The 15,712-nt window shown below is 34.0% G+C and overlaps 2 protein-coding genes across 2 annotated transcripts; one reads left to right on the forward strand and one right to left on the reverse strand.

Annotated features, from left to right (window-relative positions):
* The first annotated feature begins 526 nt into the window (after window positions 1-526).
* On the forward strand, window positions 527-4,385 carry LOC147403983 (uncharacterized). Its single transcript, XM_086439787.1, has 5 exons — window positions 527-669; window positions 1,893-2,270; window positions 2,919-3,001; window positions 3,139-3,220; window positions 4,115-4,385. The coding sequence occupies exons 1-5, from the start codon at window positions 628-630 to the stop codon at window positions 4,166-4,168; spliced, it is 639 nt and encodes a 212-aa protein (XP_086295913.1). The 5' UTR covers window positions 527-627; the 3' UTR covers window positions 4,169-4,385.
* Window positions 4,386-8,824: 4,439 nt separating this feature from the next.
* On the reverse strand, window positions 8,825-12,625 carry LOC147403984 (uncharacterized). The gene is made up of 3 exons (XM_086439788.1): window positions 12,383-12,625; window positions 10,657-10,721; window positions 8,825-9,137 (listed from the first exon to the last, which is right to left on the reverse strand). Exons 1-3 carry the CDS (start codon window positions 12,525-12,527, stop codon window positions 9,069-9,071), a joined length of 279 nt encoding a protein of 92 aa, XP_086295914.1. The 5' UTR covers window positions 12,528-12,625; the 3' UTR covers window positions 8,825-9,068.
* Between the last annotated feature and the right edge of the window lie 3,087 nt (window positions 12,626-15,712).

The raw sequence follows: 15,712 nt of genomic DNA on the forward strand, positions 1-15,712 counted from the left end.
AGAAAAAATGTTGAACAATACAAAATTATTTGTCTCGACTCAACTTGAATCATGCAATTCTGTTGGGGCGGATTCATATACAAATTAAATGAAAACAAAATAATTTTGATATGAACAAAATTATCTGTCTTGACCCGACCTGAATCAACCACTTCGGGTGGGGCAGATTCATATACAAATTAAACGATTTGGATATTTCAATAGCCTTACCTTAAATTACAAGAAAAAAAAAAAAAAATTCAGTTTAGGGGATAGGCTAGCTTTGCCTCATTTTAGAATTGTAAATTAAGGGTTTCCTCTCCTGTACATTCTTTGATTCATTTATAAAATCTTTGCCTTCTTAGAAAAGAAACAAAAGACAAGAAAAAAGATTTGGATATGATTTTATCCAGTAGGATCCGTGTTAGATTTGGATCCGAACTCAGATCCGGCCTGAGCCCGACCATTTTCGAGTTGAGTCAGGGAATTGGTTCAGGTTCAAATGAGTTTAAAGGCCGAGTCGGATCGAAATCGAATCAACGTTAATTGACTCGGAACGCAACGTGGTTAATTACCGTTTGTAGTGAAGAATGGACTCATTCCTCTTCATCTCTTCTTTCTCTTTTACCAAACTAGCGAGCGAGAGCAATGGCGGAAGTCGAAAGCGAGAAAACCCTAACCCTAGCTCAGGTACGTTTCTCAAATCCTTCTCGCATTTGAATCTCATCTCATTCGTTGATTGTTAGATCGAACAAGTAAGATGAATTATCTCGATTTCTCCGTATTTTTTTTCCTGAATCGTACTTGCTTCTATTTCTTCTCTCAATTTGAATTAAATTGAAGATCTGATCTAATGAGGTTGGTGAACACTATAGGAGAGCTTGATTTATTTAATGTACTCAAGTAGATCTACTAGTTTTTATTTTCTAGTTTGATTATTTATAGAACTATTATTAAGGATGGATTAACGACCTGTTTGGATTCCCATATTTGCTTTAGAAAAGCAAATTTCCGATCTTTTTTCCATATTCAGAAAGCGTCTGTTTGATCACAAAAATGGAACAGATCCTAAAACCAGGTTCATGGTTAAATGGATTAGGTTAGTGGAACCCAAAAAAAAAAGTGAAATTAATGTCTTGTGTTAATTGCATTTTGAAAGACTGTTGAATTTATAAAATGACGAAATAATCCTTTTGGTTGGTTATAAATTACTTCCATCTATGCAACTATATGGGCCACAACAATTCGATGAATCTGAAATTCCCCACAGACCAAATAAGAATCTTTATGTGGGGAAGATCCAAAATTAGGCAACTCAATTATCAAATGTTGCATTAATCAGACGGTTAGGTTTGTTGAAAAAAGTTTACCTTTGGTTTATGGCAGTTATGGGCTAATATGGCATTTGGGTGGTTCTGGATTGGCAGCTATGTTTGCCAATGTATAAGAAAATTACTATATTTTTACAGTCTTATTAATTCATTCCTGCTCTTGGTATTTTAAGTATTTTCAACTTTGACGCCAAAGGGAAAATTCCAACTACCAAGTATTGTGCTTGCGTTGTCTCACCCTTTCTTGGTTACTCATTTTCGAACAGTTTGTTAACATTTATGAGTCTTGTTGGAAGAGGTATAAGGATTTATCCAGTAATGTGCTTGACTACTATTGGAGAAGGGTCCGATGCTCATAAATTCTTTTTATTTGGGGTGATGAAATTTAAGAAATATCAAGGTTTAGGGTGTATGTGTTCATTGGTTAGGCATTTTTATTTGATTGTAAATATTATAACAAGCTAGACTGATCTGAATATTAATATATTCCCAATAACATCTCTTCGGTGGTATTTTAAATGTCAACTAGATATAGCAGGGAGCCTGTTTCCTTTCTAATAAGAAGTATGTTGTCCCATGTAGCAATATTCACTCCCGGAGAAAGAGGAGCAATCAGATCAAGCTGAGATTCCTGTGGAAGCGACCGAGGACAAGAGCATAACAACGTCACAACCAGATCAAGCTGAGATTCCCATGAAATCAACCGAGGACAAGAGCATAACAACATCACAACCAGATCAAGCTGAGATTCCTGTGGAAGCGATCGAGGACAAGAGCATACCAACATCACAACCAGATCAAGCTGAGATTCCTGTGGAAGCAACCGAGGAGAAGAGCTTAACAGATGACGTTGTTGCCAAAGAAACCAATGAAACCCCTGCCGCTGAAGAAAGCAGTGAACCATCTGAGCAGGAGGAGTTGGGTGATCAAGAAGTTGTTGAGACAACACCTGAGATAAAGGTATGATTGACTAGACCATTTACTATTGACACTCATAATCACCAAGTCAGGATTTAGAAATAAGTCGGCAAGGGAAAAATTAAAAAACTTGTAAATTCACAAAAAAATTGGAAAGAAATCGGGCTAGGCTTAATCTGTGATTGTTCATTCTAGGTGGCATTCTCGTATTATATCACCAAATCTCATATTAAACTACAATAATAAATCACCAAACCCCCTCATACAAATATCATCCTTGTATCCACAACAAGTGACCACAAGTCCACAACACATTCAAGGTTTATTATTCAAAATTTAAAAATATTCAATGTCATCCTCATTTGCATTCTCGTTCTCTAATGCTTCATCAATAGGTCACCTTCATCTTCATACTAGCGCTTCAATTTCCTCTTTCGTTTTAATCCGATTAATTGCAAAGTTCGTGATTTAATCATGGAGTTCGTGTAAGTCATGATTTATTGAAAATGTTGTGATTAAATCGATGAAAGAAAAAATTACGATTTAATCGTGACCTTATCAATAAGTCAGAGAATTTGGTGACTATGTTGATTCTTCCAGAGGGCATTGCTACAAACAGGTGTATTCTTTACCTTCTTTTCTATTCCTTGAATATTTACATGTTCATCAACGTATTGTATTGAATTTCAGCTTGAGACAGCACCTGCGGATTTTCGTTTCCCAACCACAAATCAGACAAGACATTGTTTTACTCGCTACGTCGAGTATCACAGGTAAGTAAATCTAATGCAGTGATCCTTGGAATTCGTTTGGTTCTTTTATTCTTGCTTTGACATCCAGAATCTTACTTGCTATATTCTTTCCTTGAGTAAGCTTACTTCTTCTGACTAGCAAAAATATTTCTATTCAGATGCACAGCTGCAAAAGGTGAAGGTGCTCCTGAGTGCGATAAGTTTGCAAAATATTATCGGGCACTTTGCCCTGGTGAATGGGTACGTTCTTTCAAGATTTCTATTTGTAATCTTTATTGGCAAAATTCCACAATACAGATTTTTGGAGAAAAGGAAAGTTGATTGAGATGGTTTGGTCGTGTATGACCACAAAAGATGCGGTATGAGGTAGTGAGCATATTTGAGGATTCTTGAATTAACGAAAGACATTGCTTTAGATAGAAATGAATGGAGGAATGACATTCTTTCAATCGAGCTCATATTTCTTAGACTAGGCTTTGATGATGATGGTGATAGTCTTGTGCAGTTTTTTGGATTTCTGTCACTTTCACATGTCTAACTTCGTACTAGTGGAAGTAGAGGTTTCATGCATCCTATCGTGCTTATAGGATAATTGAATCCTCTTCTTGATTCCCATGTTTGAACATCATGCACATTGTGAAACATTATGGGCCAAAAACTTTACCAAGTAAAACCAAAACTCATAAAAAGTCAGCATAAACCAATTTAGTGTAACTATTTGTACCTCCTTATACAAATATCTATTAACTTGTAAAGTAACTCAGACTCAAGTTTCCTAGTCCTAATTTAGCAAATTTCAAATTTTCTTACATTTCTTGAAGAATACAACTAAATACTCTAATATATTAATCATTATATATATATAGGAAACAAAGGATCTTATCCTATTTTCTGAAAACGGTCTCATCCTATGTTACCTATTGTTTTCTGATAAAAAGTAAAAAAAATAAGAACCGAGGAGGCCAGTGGGTCAAATTGACATCCCTATTTCCTATGTTGCCTACTGTAGGGAATGAGGTTGTTGACCTAGTTTTACCCAAACTATTAGATCTTGTGTTTCTTTTCTTTTTGTTTTACTTGATTGATTTGAAAATTTTGCTTCATGGAGTTAATTTTGTTATATCGTAAATACAGGTTGACAGATGGAACGAACAAAGGGAGAATGGAACCTTTCCAGGCCCTCTGTAGAGGAAGTCCATTCATTATTTCCAGGTGGTTACTGAAACTGGAAAATGCATTTTCTTGGAAGGAGAAAAAGGGACTACTGTCAGGAAGAGTCATATTTGAAGCAATTTGAGTTAATAAAAGTTTTGGCTTTTATGTTTATGCTGTCAGCACTAATTTAAGTCCAAAAATACGGGAAATTTGTTTCATATAAAGTGGCCTTGATGCCCGATTAATCTTTTATTCCACTATCTTTCTCATTTTTACTGTTCTTCATGCAATAATAAAGATGTGTTAGCCCTTTGGAATGAATTTTTTTTCACTCGACCTATTATGTTGTTGTTAGTTTATCTTTGTCATACTTGTTATATTTTGGTGGAAAAAGAAGCATGAGACCTTGATGGTTAGACATAAGTTATATAATTTGATCTTGTATGATCAATTGAATGGAATTTCCACAAAGATTACAAACCCCTCAAATGTAACAGTATGAAGTGAATTGGTTTGCAGTATTGCATGGCTCATTTAGATGTATGAACTGCAGTGAACCGTCTACCAACAAATCTGCAAGAAGACAATTGTTGCAGTTTGCTGATTTTTCCAGTTTGGTACGACGGACCAGAGTAAATGTATTATGTATTTGCTTAAGAAATTTTATAAGTAAAAAAAAAAAAATGTAGAGGTTTTTTATTATTGTCCCATGTTTTCCTTTTTCTAAGGTATCCATCCTGTTGTTATAATTTAGCTTTTTTAATTTTTTCAGTTCAAGTCATTATCAACGAGAGGTGTACTAGATTTTTTTCTACAAAAAATTTCATCATTTTCTAGTTCTTCAAAAAACTTATCTAGTCTATGAGGTTTGAAAGCTCAAGTAGAGTGAATCATGCGGCTGAAGATGAGAACTCAAGCATGAAGATGATTGATTTTGAGGTAGAGAAAAAAATAAAAATCCAAGGTTTTTAATTACTGGGTGAATATGAAGGTATACAAATCTTTTTTGTTAGTTTCACTTTTTGTCAATCTTGAGATCGTGTTTTGTGTCGTATTGGTTTTCATCGGAAGATTTGTAAAGATTTGGACATCGATGCTCAACCTCAGATACCTCGACAAAACGTTCATGTGTGTGCATAGCCCAATCAGGTAAATGCACTACTCAGATTTCCTTGGCCTTACTAACTTGTAGACCTAATTGCCTTGAGCTTGTATGCACTCAAAATTGTCAGAAATTCACTGAGAATTTCTGTCAGTAGGAGGTTGTCGGTGCCACCTTCAGTCACTGCCAGAAAATGGCCTGTTGGTGACATAACATTGATTCATTAAAAAAACGTTGCTTATCACTTCTCTATAAATTAGAAACATTGGCTTCAATTGGACTTGATCAGACATATAGAACTTGAGCTCCCAAACCTCCCACGCACGTTGGAGCATTCTCTACCCATAGGAGACCTTCGCCTTAGTTGAACCCACCTTCAACTCTTACTACCTCCTTGCTTGATCCTTTTTCATCCATCCATCTTCACTTTGCACGCATCTTGGAGTAAAGAGAATAAGAAGTTGGAAGAAGTAAAGACCAATGACCTCAAGAGCATTTTTGGAAGATCAAATGGTTTGAGTGAATCCTTGCTTTTATTTTTTTATTTCAAAATCTTCATTGGAGTTTCTTCATGTTACCTTTGTCAAAACTAAACACTTGACAGAGTTCAAGACTCTTGGAAAGTGTCCACCATTTTGAGTTTTCTAAGCGCCAAACTCAAATTTTGAGTTAGAAATTGTCTCAATCAAAAAGAAGGTTTTGAGATTTAGCTTCGAAAAAAAATCTCAAGTAAGCTAAGAGATGAACCAAAAATCTCATTGACAGTAGACTGCCAAGACCCTTGCAAATGTGCTCTTGAGAGTGGATGTAGGCAATTAGCCGAAGCACTATAAATATCGTCTCTCTTTTATTGTATGCTTTCATTCCAATTTGCACTTTAATGTTATGAATGCCATGATTTGAATTTTATATTCTAAGTGTAATATGAATCTTTTGCATATTTGTGAAACCTGGATTGAATAACTATAGGTTAGAAGAACATTATACTTGATCCACGTAGAGAAATTAAGATTAAAAAAAAAAAAAAAATTTAATTATCCTATTCACCTCACCTCCAAGACTATTATTGGATACAAAACCTGAAATTTCAATTTTATATTAAGAGGGGTGTTTTAAGATATTCTTAAAATCCCAGAGGATAATATCTAAAATAGATCCACTTGATTTGAGGGTGTGCCGTTGGTGTTCTTTGACTCGATTTATTCTATCACAACTGTGGTAGTAGTGGTATTGACTCATTTATGTTTTTGTTTGATTGGTCAAACATGTGGGCCCAAAGGAGTGACATCCATGTTGTGCATAAGAGATAAGGCGTTGAAAAGCTTCCCAAGTAGAGACTCTGCATTTGAATCAAATATACAAACTCATTTTTTTTTTTTAATTAAATGAGGGAGGCATTTGAAATATGCCTTATAATCTAGGGAGGCAACTCCTACAAACCCATTACAGAAACTCTATTTTACAGAAACTCTATATAAGTAAAACTGGTTAGTTAAAGTTCTCCATCATCAACATCTTCCAACTGCATCAAGGCTTACTTGCGGGCGGGCCGAAGCAGCTTGGACCAAAACCCACGTTTCTTGTTATTCTTCTTCTTCTTCAAACTAGTACCAATAATCGACGAGTTTTCAAATCGATGTTTTGCAACAAGGCCCATCAAACGGCTCCTCATAAGCCCATCATTACCATTCATAAAAAAGGATAGGTGACGAGTTGGAGGAGAAGTTGAAGAAGAAAGATAAGAAGATGTATTATTTGATATACAGAGCTGAGAGAGCCTCTCATTAAGACAACAAGGGCATACTCCTGGTGATTCCCTGTGTTTCGGGTGCTTCATACACTGTACGTCAGATTTAGACCTACCCATTTGAATCTTTCATCTCTCTCCCCCTTATCTAATCTCCTATTTATAGGAGTAGTAGGAGAGAAAAGTGGCTGGCGGCTACAAGTTTAAGTTTTGTTTGTAGCAGAGGCAATCACGTGGAGAGAATCTCTCTGGGGGAGGCTTAATTTAGACACGTGGTGAAATATCAGGGATTAGGATCATGGACCAATCGCACAGATTAGATCAACTCATATTGATATGTGATGGTGGGAATTAGAAATAAAAGCACACATTACAAGTAAGTTTTAACGCGTGTAATTGGGAGCTTATCTCTACACTTGGGTACAACTGAAGACAACGTGACGTGCAAGTTTGGCAGACCTACACCACGTGTCTTTGAATACTACAAATTAATATCTTCATTAAGAGGGGATAATCCAACAGTTTTTTGTTAAACCATGTGCTCAACATCCAATTAGTAGTTATTTTCTATTACGTTGAAGAGTTGTAATAATACACACAAGCCGCCCCTACGCCCTCATCACAGAACCGTACATCATTTACCTCGGGATACATAAGTTTTAAAACAAAAGGATTATGTATATCTCGATGCAAATGATGTTCTGTGATGGAGGCGTTTTAAGAGGGAGCGTTAGTAAATCATTACACTTCCTATAAGGGCCAGTTGACAATTGAATCGAGATTTTTTTTTTTTTTCCATTAAAGTTTGTATGTATATTATTCTTCCCAAATAAAACTAGCAAAATTTGATGATCTTGAAATACCCGAAGCAATCACGTTATGGATTTATTGAGGAAATGTTGGGGGTGTGATCTTGGACTTCTGTATGATCTTCACATATCAATCAAATTGAGGAGGGGGAGGGGGAGGGGGGGAACTTATTTAAAAAACTAGCGACAAGACCAACTATACTAATGGGCTTGGATGTTAGAAGTTAAGAACCGTCATATTACTAGTTTAAGTGTAAAAAAGGTGGAATATTTTGAGTTGAAAGCTAGGAAAGATAAAATTAGAAATGAACTTGCCCGATAAGATGTAAGATTAACTCCAACACATGAAAGAATAAACGAGAGTGGAGTAAGATGATTTGGGCATATTCAATAGCAAATCAGTTACAAACCTCATTTGAAAATATACATAAGATGCCAATTCTAAAAAATAAAGAGAGAGGAAAAACAAGAAAGTGGATTAAGATGGTAAAAAGCAATATGAACAATGGAATGGAAGAACAGGATTCAGTTAGCTAACCCTAAATCCTAGATACAAAGCTTTGCTGATGATAAGTCAGACACAGAAAGGTAGGAGGAGCCTTGGGTGATGGAAAAATGATGAATTGGATTACACCAAAGGTCCAAAACCTCACATGATTTGTGGGAACACGTTTACAACCTGTTTGAAAACTTTGCCCAATTCATGACTCTAAGGGTCCGAGGAAAGCATGGAGCACAAGTAAAACCATGTAAACTATTTTCTTAGTGGTACCCATGTGCCCAAACAGGCATATGGGGTCTATGAGTGCACAAACATCTTATCTTTTGATTTCTACTTCAAAACAGGAATTGAACCCATCATTAAATTCGGTTCTATCTGTTCGTTCTTGTTGATAATCTATTGTCGCAACCATTCGATCCAAAAGATCTAATAGGTAGAATAACCAATCCAAGAGAATGATCTAGTTCACCTTACATATAACTCCTCTGAATCGTTTCATTTTTTTTTCTAACCATCCAAAACTACGAAATAGACCAAACAAGAAGACCTCCCACACGTGATCAGTTTCTATTGATTTTGTAAAATTAGATCATTCAGAAATGAGCAAGCACGAAAAAAGCAAGTACTGAAGGTCAAACTACATGAACTAATTCATTTGACACTCTTTTGGATCTCAAATTTAACTTCATTTTGCTGTTTATGGAGATACTTCAAAACTATTCAGGCAGCAATTAAGGACGGGGATTGAATACCACCTACTCACTTCTTTTAGATTATTTAGCTGCATCTGTGGCTTCTGTTGTTTTCAATTCTCTTGGGCACTGTGAAACATACGGTTTCAGCTGCATACAAAAGGGAGAATATAGGTTAGTACATACATACATATACAAGCAAAAAAATCATCAAACAAAAACCAGTTCCACATCTCAAAATAATAAAGCTTCTATTGCCACACCGAATTTTACTAATAGCACCCCAAGATGTGTGTTTATTATTCTTTGGTGATTTCATATGAGTTGGAGTGCTCTTAGTAAAAGTCGGTTTGGCAATAGAATCTCTTAAAATAAGCAGTAAGCAGCTTCCAAACTTCAAAATTAGCAGAAAATGTGAATATAGATTCCTCGAGTTAGGAGTCCGAAACCCAAGTTATCACAATATTGTTGTTCACATAATCATCATCTTAACCTTGCTCCTACTATTTAGTGTCAATTGTCAAATGCACAATTCCGATCTTTCCAGTGTCATAGCCAGAATTGATGTGTTTGCCTTCAAATCATTTCCTAATTCCCACTACTTCCAACCATGTTCTTTTCAATTTCTCACACTTCCTTTCCGAGCCTTTAAAATTAGCTTGCTATAGACGAATCAGTTTTGTTTGGTGCATTTTAGGATCATATGCTTAGCATCTGTGTTCTATAGCCTACCTAATGGGTGGCCTAACCTATTAATCATCCAAATTGATGCACGTGCAGGGAAATGCACCAACTCATGAAGTACCATCAAGATACCGTATTATAAATGAGGAAGTACACAAAGAGCGAGTATACCCAGCCAAACGGTCAAGTATGAAATTCAAATGAACATTTTTGCAAGTTAAAACCTTAATATCGCAAGTGATCCTCACTTACTAACACAAAATTAAAACTTTATTTTTTATTTTCAGGAGCAAGACAAGATTTTTTGACAATTTCATGTCTAAAGCTTATGCATCCCATCACCAGCCCTTCTCTTAGAATCATTTCCGCCATTCAAGTTTTTATTTATATTTTTTGTAAGTGTTTCCATCATTCAAGTTTAGACATATGGATCCTAATAAACACCAAGAATGCCTTATCATCCCAACAACTTAAGTTAGCAATATGCATCATGTTCCCCACTCGATTCTGTCATGGCCTATCTAATGTTAGAGCATGTATCTTCAGATATCTTCTACTATCTAGGTTAATTCCGTTTTGGCCCCTCTCCACCTTTAAGGCCTTGAACATGCACCAGAGAACTCATTCCCATCTGACGCCGTTATTAGTCTACAATGTATTTGCCCAAACTATTTCAATTGACTTTCTATACTTTATTCCATATGGAGAGTTGGGACTACTCTTATTTTATATCATTCTAATCCCAGTAAACAATTAGATATAGTCACATAGATCAACAGAGAAATCAATCAAAAATATATATAGATGAACCAAGAAAATTTTGGTGCAGGTCCTCGATCACATATGAAAGTGGAAGGCAACACATATGTCAGGTGCCGTCTTGGACCTTTTGTTTGGGTTCCCACTGACTTCAATATAGTTTAGCATTTGTGCACCATTAGTATACAATTCATAGATCCAAGGAAACACTGAGCTATGAGAGTACCTTAAAGTCAGTCAAATCAGGAACTATGTAGTTTGGCAATTTTTCTTGCACCACGACATATCCACCTGCACAAATGTTTCTATTTCAACATATATTCTTGAATCCTTCAAGCAATACATGGCTGTTTCCTTAGATTTTTAATCCAAAATCTGGTCATAACAAGCAGTACTACAGTATGTGGGTTGCATCAAGCCACTTTACACATTTATTATAAATGCTGGTGGTCCAATTTCTATCGGTTATAAGAGCATAAATATTTTGAAAATTAAGGCATTTAGTAGTATATTTCATTTTTTCTTTTTTTCCTCTCAACATCGTTTTCTTTAGAAGAAAAAAGAGAGGCCATTTTCTCTTCACCAAGCCTGACAGTGTGTTTGGATTGAGAGAAATGGAGAAAAAACAAAAGAAAAAAAAAAGAGTCTCTCTCCATTTCTCTTTTTGGATCATTAAGTGGAGAGAGAAAAGAGAAAAAAAAAGACGAGAGAAAAAGGACCAATTTTTCTTCTCTTTTTTTCTCTCCAAAGAGAGAAAAGAAAAGTTCATGAATGATATAACATTTAAATTACAACTCTACCCCTTTTTTTCTCTCCAAACTTAAGCAAGATTTATTTTCTCTTCATATCTCAATCCAAACACATTGACAACACACCGTTTTCAAAATGATAGTAAGTTTCTAATGATATTTCATCTGCTATGGAATTATGTTTCAAAACTCGTCCGAGACCGAGACGTATCGCCTAAGTTGTCTCGGTATCGCCTAGCAACGAGACGGATAGACAAGACAATGTATTGGACGAGATTTAAAACCCACATTCATTTTTTCTCATTGTTGAACAAGACGTCTCAAGCGTATAGGAAAACTCGTCTGAGACGACTTGGTCTCGTTCACGAACAAGACGAGATGTCAAAACGAGTTTTAAAACCATGCATGGAATTGAAGAGATTATTGGTTTCTAAGAATTGGTTGTCCAAGGCCTTTGAAGAGGATCTTCGCTGCTTCTTCCACTCCAACAGATGGAGTTCCGTTTGTGGTCCACCATTCATGTGTGAATGTGTTGTAACAAACTCACACATCAAATGCATTCTGATAAACTTTCTCCAAAAAATATCAATTTATTTAACTATATTGGGGTTTGTATCAGTGTAGGATGTGTGAGTACGTGCCCATGTCTTCATTACAAAGTTCTACGGAATGGATATAATGGATACATGTTTTATCCAATTGAAAGTATATCTGCTTTTAAAATGATCTATTTTAACAAGGTATTGTATTTGCGAATTAACTTAATCCATATAGTCTCAAGAGCAGGATTTGGGGACAAGTTTCCAAATCTCGATTCCTACATCTATTTCAATCCTGGATGAAACAAAAATGAAGCTTTGCACGATTGGGGAAATTAGGGGGCAAGAATCAAAATACCCATTCAATCCTGTATAATCCTAGTTGAAATAAAAAAATTTCTAAAACCCAAATAAAACCCTTAAATTTCTGTTTTGGGCAAAAAAAAGCCTATATACGTTTTATTTTTGGCCAAAAACTCAAAAAATCGCTACTATTTACAGAAGAATTCAACAGAAGCTATTGAAATCCATATGTTATAAAATTGTGAAACATTTATCGATATTTTGTAGTTGCTGGTGATCTTTAGCTCTTAGGGTTTCATTCTCTCTCTCTCTCTCTCTCTCTGTGAATCACGAACATATATAAAAGAAAGAAAGAAAATACCTTTGCGAGTGTGGAAACCAGTGGGTTTGCAGTTCTTGCCCTTATAGTAACCACGAGGAGCTCTTTTGGATGAGAGAATGTCAAGTGAAGATGCTCTCTTTGTTCTTATTGCCCTTCCTATCCCCACTATCACTCCCAACGCCATTTTTGCTGTCTCTCTCTCTCTCTCTCTGGTTTCTAGGGTTTCTGGGGAGAGGAGAACCCTTTGGAGTAGATATCAGTGACGACTGACGAGAGGTATCTCGAGGGATGTTAATGGATACCCATTTAACCGGAACTGGAACCGAAACCCAAAAGCCTGGTTCTGGATCCCATTTTATTGGAACCAATTGGAATCGGGTCTATTGGAACCGAACCAATTTGCGAATCTGAGTGAGGATAAATTTACCTAAAATAAGAGAGTTACTATTCGCACCCTAACTTTTACTTATTACACCCCGATTTATTAAATACACGCTTTATAATCTCAACAGCTCATTCAAATAATTTCAATAGTTATTTACCGTTATGATTATGCTCGTATAAATCCTAAACTCCCAAAACACAGAAATCTAGCAAAATAAATAAAGAAGAGAGAGATTCTATTGTCACTCTGACTTTTTTCTTATTTTCAACAATTCTCTTATGTTCTTCTTCTTTTTTAATTAAGGTGTAATAAATAAATATTGGGGTACCAATAGCAACATTATAAAATAATGGTCACATGAAAATTTCTAAGGATGTAACTTACCATGGAGTCCTAGTAATATCCTCTTATCCCCCTACCTCAAACTATGTTTCAAAAATCAAAAACTCGTCTCACCTACTAATCAGGAACTAGTAACTCCCTTGTTTGTTCGATAAACAAGTAACGTTGCACATATGCGGAGCTAGTAAAGGCACAGTGGTGATTATTATTCCTACAGAACTTTGAGATACCCATGTATATTTAACTAATTACATATCCCATTTGCCCCCACTCCCTTTGGTAATTTTTCAAAATCATAAAATTTCTTCAATGACTAATAGAGTTATTTTTCTTTAATACCTCTGTTATAATAAAGTAAAAACAAAACGAAACACGGAAATCAATTAATTCCCAAAAGTCCCAATATTCAAATTATATTAAAAATAAGGTTATTTTCGGTATGAAAATAATATTTTAAAAAATTGTTTATTGTTTTACTATTATTGGTAAAAAAAGATTATTTATACAAATGGTAAAATATCATTTTTGGAATTAATTTGAATAGTGCATCAATTTGGGAATTAATCGATTTTTAGAGCATATTTTGATAAATTAACCTAAAAAATGATCAATTTTTTTTTTCTTTCTTTCAATATTTATCAAAAATCAAGAAAACAACAACATCGAGCAATGTTTCTCTCCTAAAGTTCATCACATGAACATCCATTAGATGAGAACATAGTGAAACAGCTATTTTCATAGTTTTATATATGATAATATCATTTTATTTTAGCTATTAGTTATCTTAGAAAAAAAAAATTTGACTGTTTTGAAAAAAAAAAATTGTAGATGACCCAAAGGGTATCTTTTCATTTTATAAATGTTGTTCAATACAGTAATAAAACCATCTTCCTATACCTTTTTGGTAAGAGGTCCTTCTAGAACCCTTAAAAGAAATGCATAAATGATATTTTAATTTAAATGCAACAAATAAAAATCGTCAATGGGCCTTATTGTTGGCGTGATGCATAACAAACAATGTGCCACGTGGTATACCAGGCTTCTTTAAACAACATCAAAGTTACTTTAACATTACAATATAAATACTTTATGAGATAGTGAATCTAATAGAATAAGAAGGAACCATAATAAAATGGCAAAACCAACTATAGTTTATAATGATTTTCATGTCGAGTCGTGATAAAATGACTCATCAAGTGGCATACTCAATCGACTTATTAAGGTATTGTTTGTTAAACTGAAAAAAATAAGTGATGAATGACTTTAAGTACTGAAACTTATAAGTTCTAAATTTAAGAACTGAAAAAATTATTTATTTAGATTTCAAAATAGTGTTGAATTCATTAAAATTAAATATTAAATTCACAGAATCATATTTGTTACACATTATTGAAACTGATAAATTATCTTTTTTACCCCTACAATTATATTATACATTATTTACATGTTTCAAATACCTATTTCTTATCAAACACAATCAAATATATTATTTATTATAAAATTAAAATACAATTTATTTTTAAATAATAAATAATACTTAAAATTTTAATTTCTAAATAATAATTTTTATTTCTAAAATCTCACAAATTTCAAATTAAAAATGATAATATCATACAATTCACCAAATTTTGAAATCAACATTGAAGGAACTTAATTTTCGATGAAAATGAAAGATGTGTAATTATAAAAGCACCCCACGAATTAATAAAAGCAATCCACACCATAGTCATTTTTTTTTTTTTTGCCTTATATGAATTAAATTTTTTTGAATGAACTGATTTTTGGTCAGGATGATTTATATGGTCTGAAGATCATCCTAAACCAAAAATTAATTCATTCCGAAACTTTTAACCAGATAAAAAATAGACGATTTATGATTCTTAAAATTATTTTGATAGGGTTAAAAGTTTTAAAACGAGTTGATTTTTGGTGAGGATGGTATCCTTATTATAGAGATCATCATCTTCAAAAATCAACTCATTCTGAAATTTTTAATCTATATAAAACGAAATAATTCGATCAGGATATGAATTTATTAATTTATGGAGTACTTATATAATTATCAATGAGATATAAGGAATAATATTCTTTTAAGTATAAGAACATACTTGTTTGTGTCGAAAAAGAGAAGTACTTTTTGCTTTCGTGTAAAAATTAAACATCATAATAGTATTGAATTTTTTTCAATTATAACCGTTAAAAATATAAAATAAATAAATGTGCTAATTTGATAAAAAGTGATGAATTTTTTTTTAATAATAAATATTAAAAATTAGCACAAATAAACAACACCTTACGTTACAAATTCCAAATCGTAGATTTGTATCCTTACGTGACAAGGTTGCACTTCCCCATAAAAAAGTGTCTTATGAGGAAGCCGTATATACCAAGGTGGAAAGATGTACGATTTTCAAACTTATCCACGTCCGTGAGTCGATTGTTTATACCAACTGGCCAGTGATTTTATCAGGACTCAGAGTTCTGTTATGGGAGTAGTTTTTAAATCCAAAAGATTACACGAAAGCAAATTAGAGGTTAACACGTGGAACTAAATAGGCATAGAGTTGTCATAATCTACTATAGCATATCTTTCAATGCATGCATCCATGTCAACATCAAATCCTTGGATTATAGTTAATAAA

The sequence above is a fragment of the Akebia trifoliata genome, chromosome 4, assembly GCF_017979445.1.
Source record: "Akebia trifoliata isolate Shusen 1 chromosome 4, ASM1797944v1, whole genome shotgun sequence".
Classification (NCBI taxonomy): Eukaryota; Viridiplantae; Streptophyta; class Magnoliopsida; order Ranunculales; family Lardizabalaceae; genus Akebia; species Akebia trifoliata.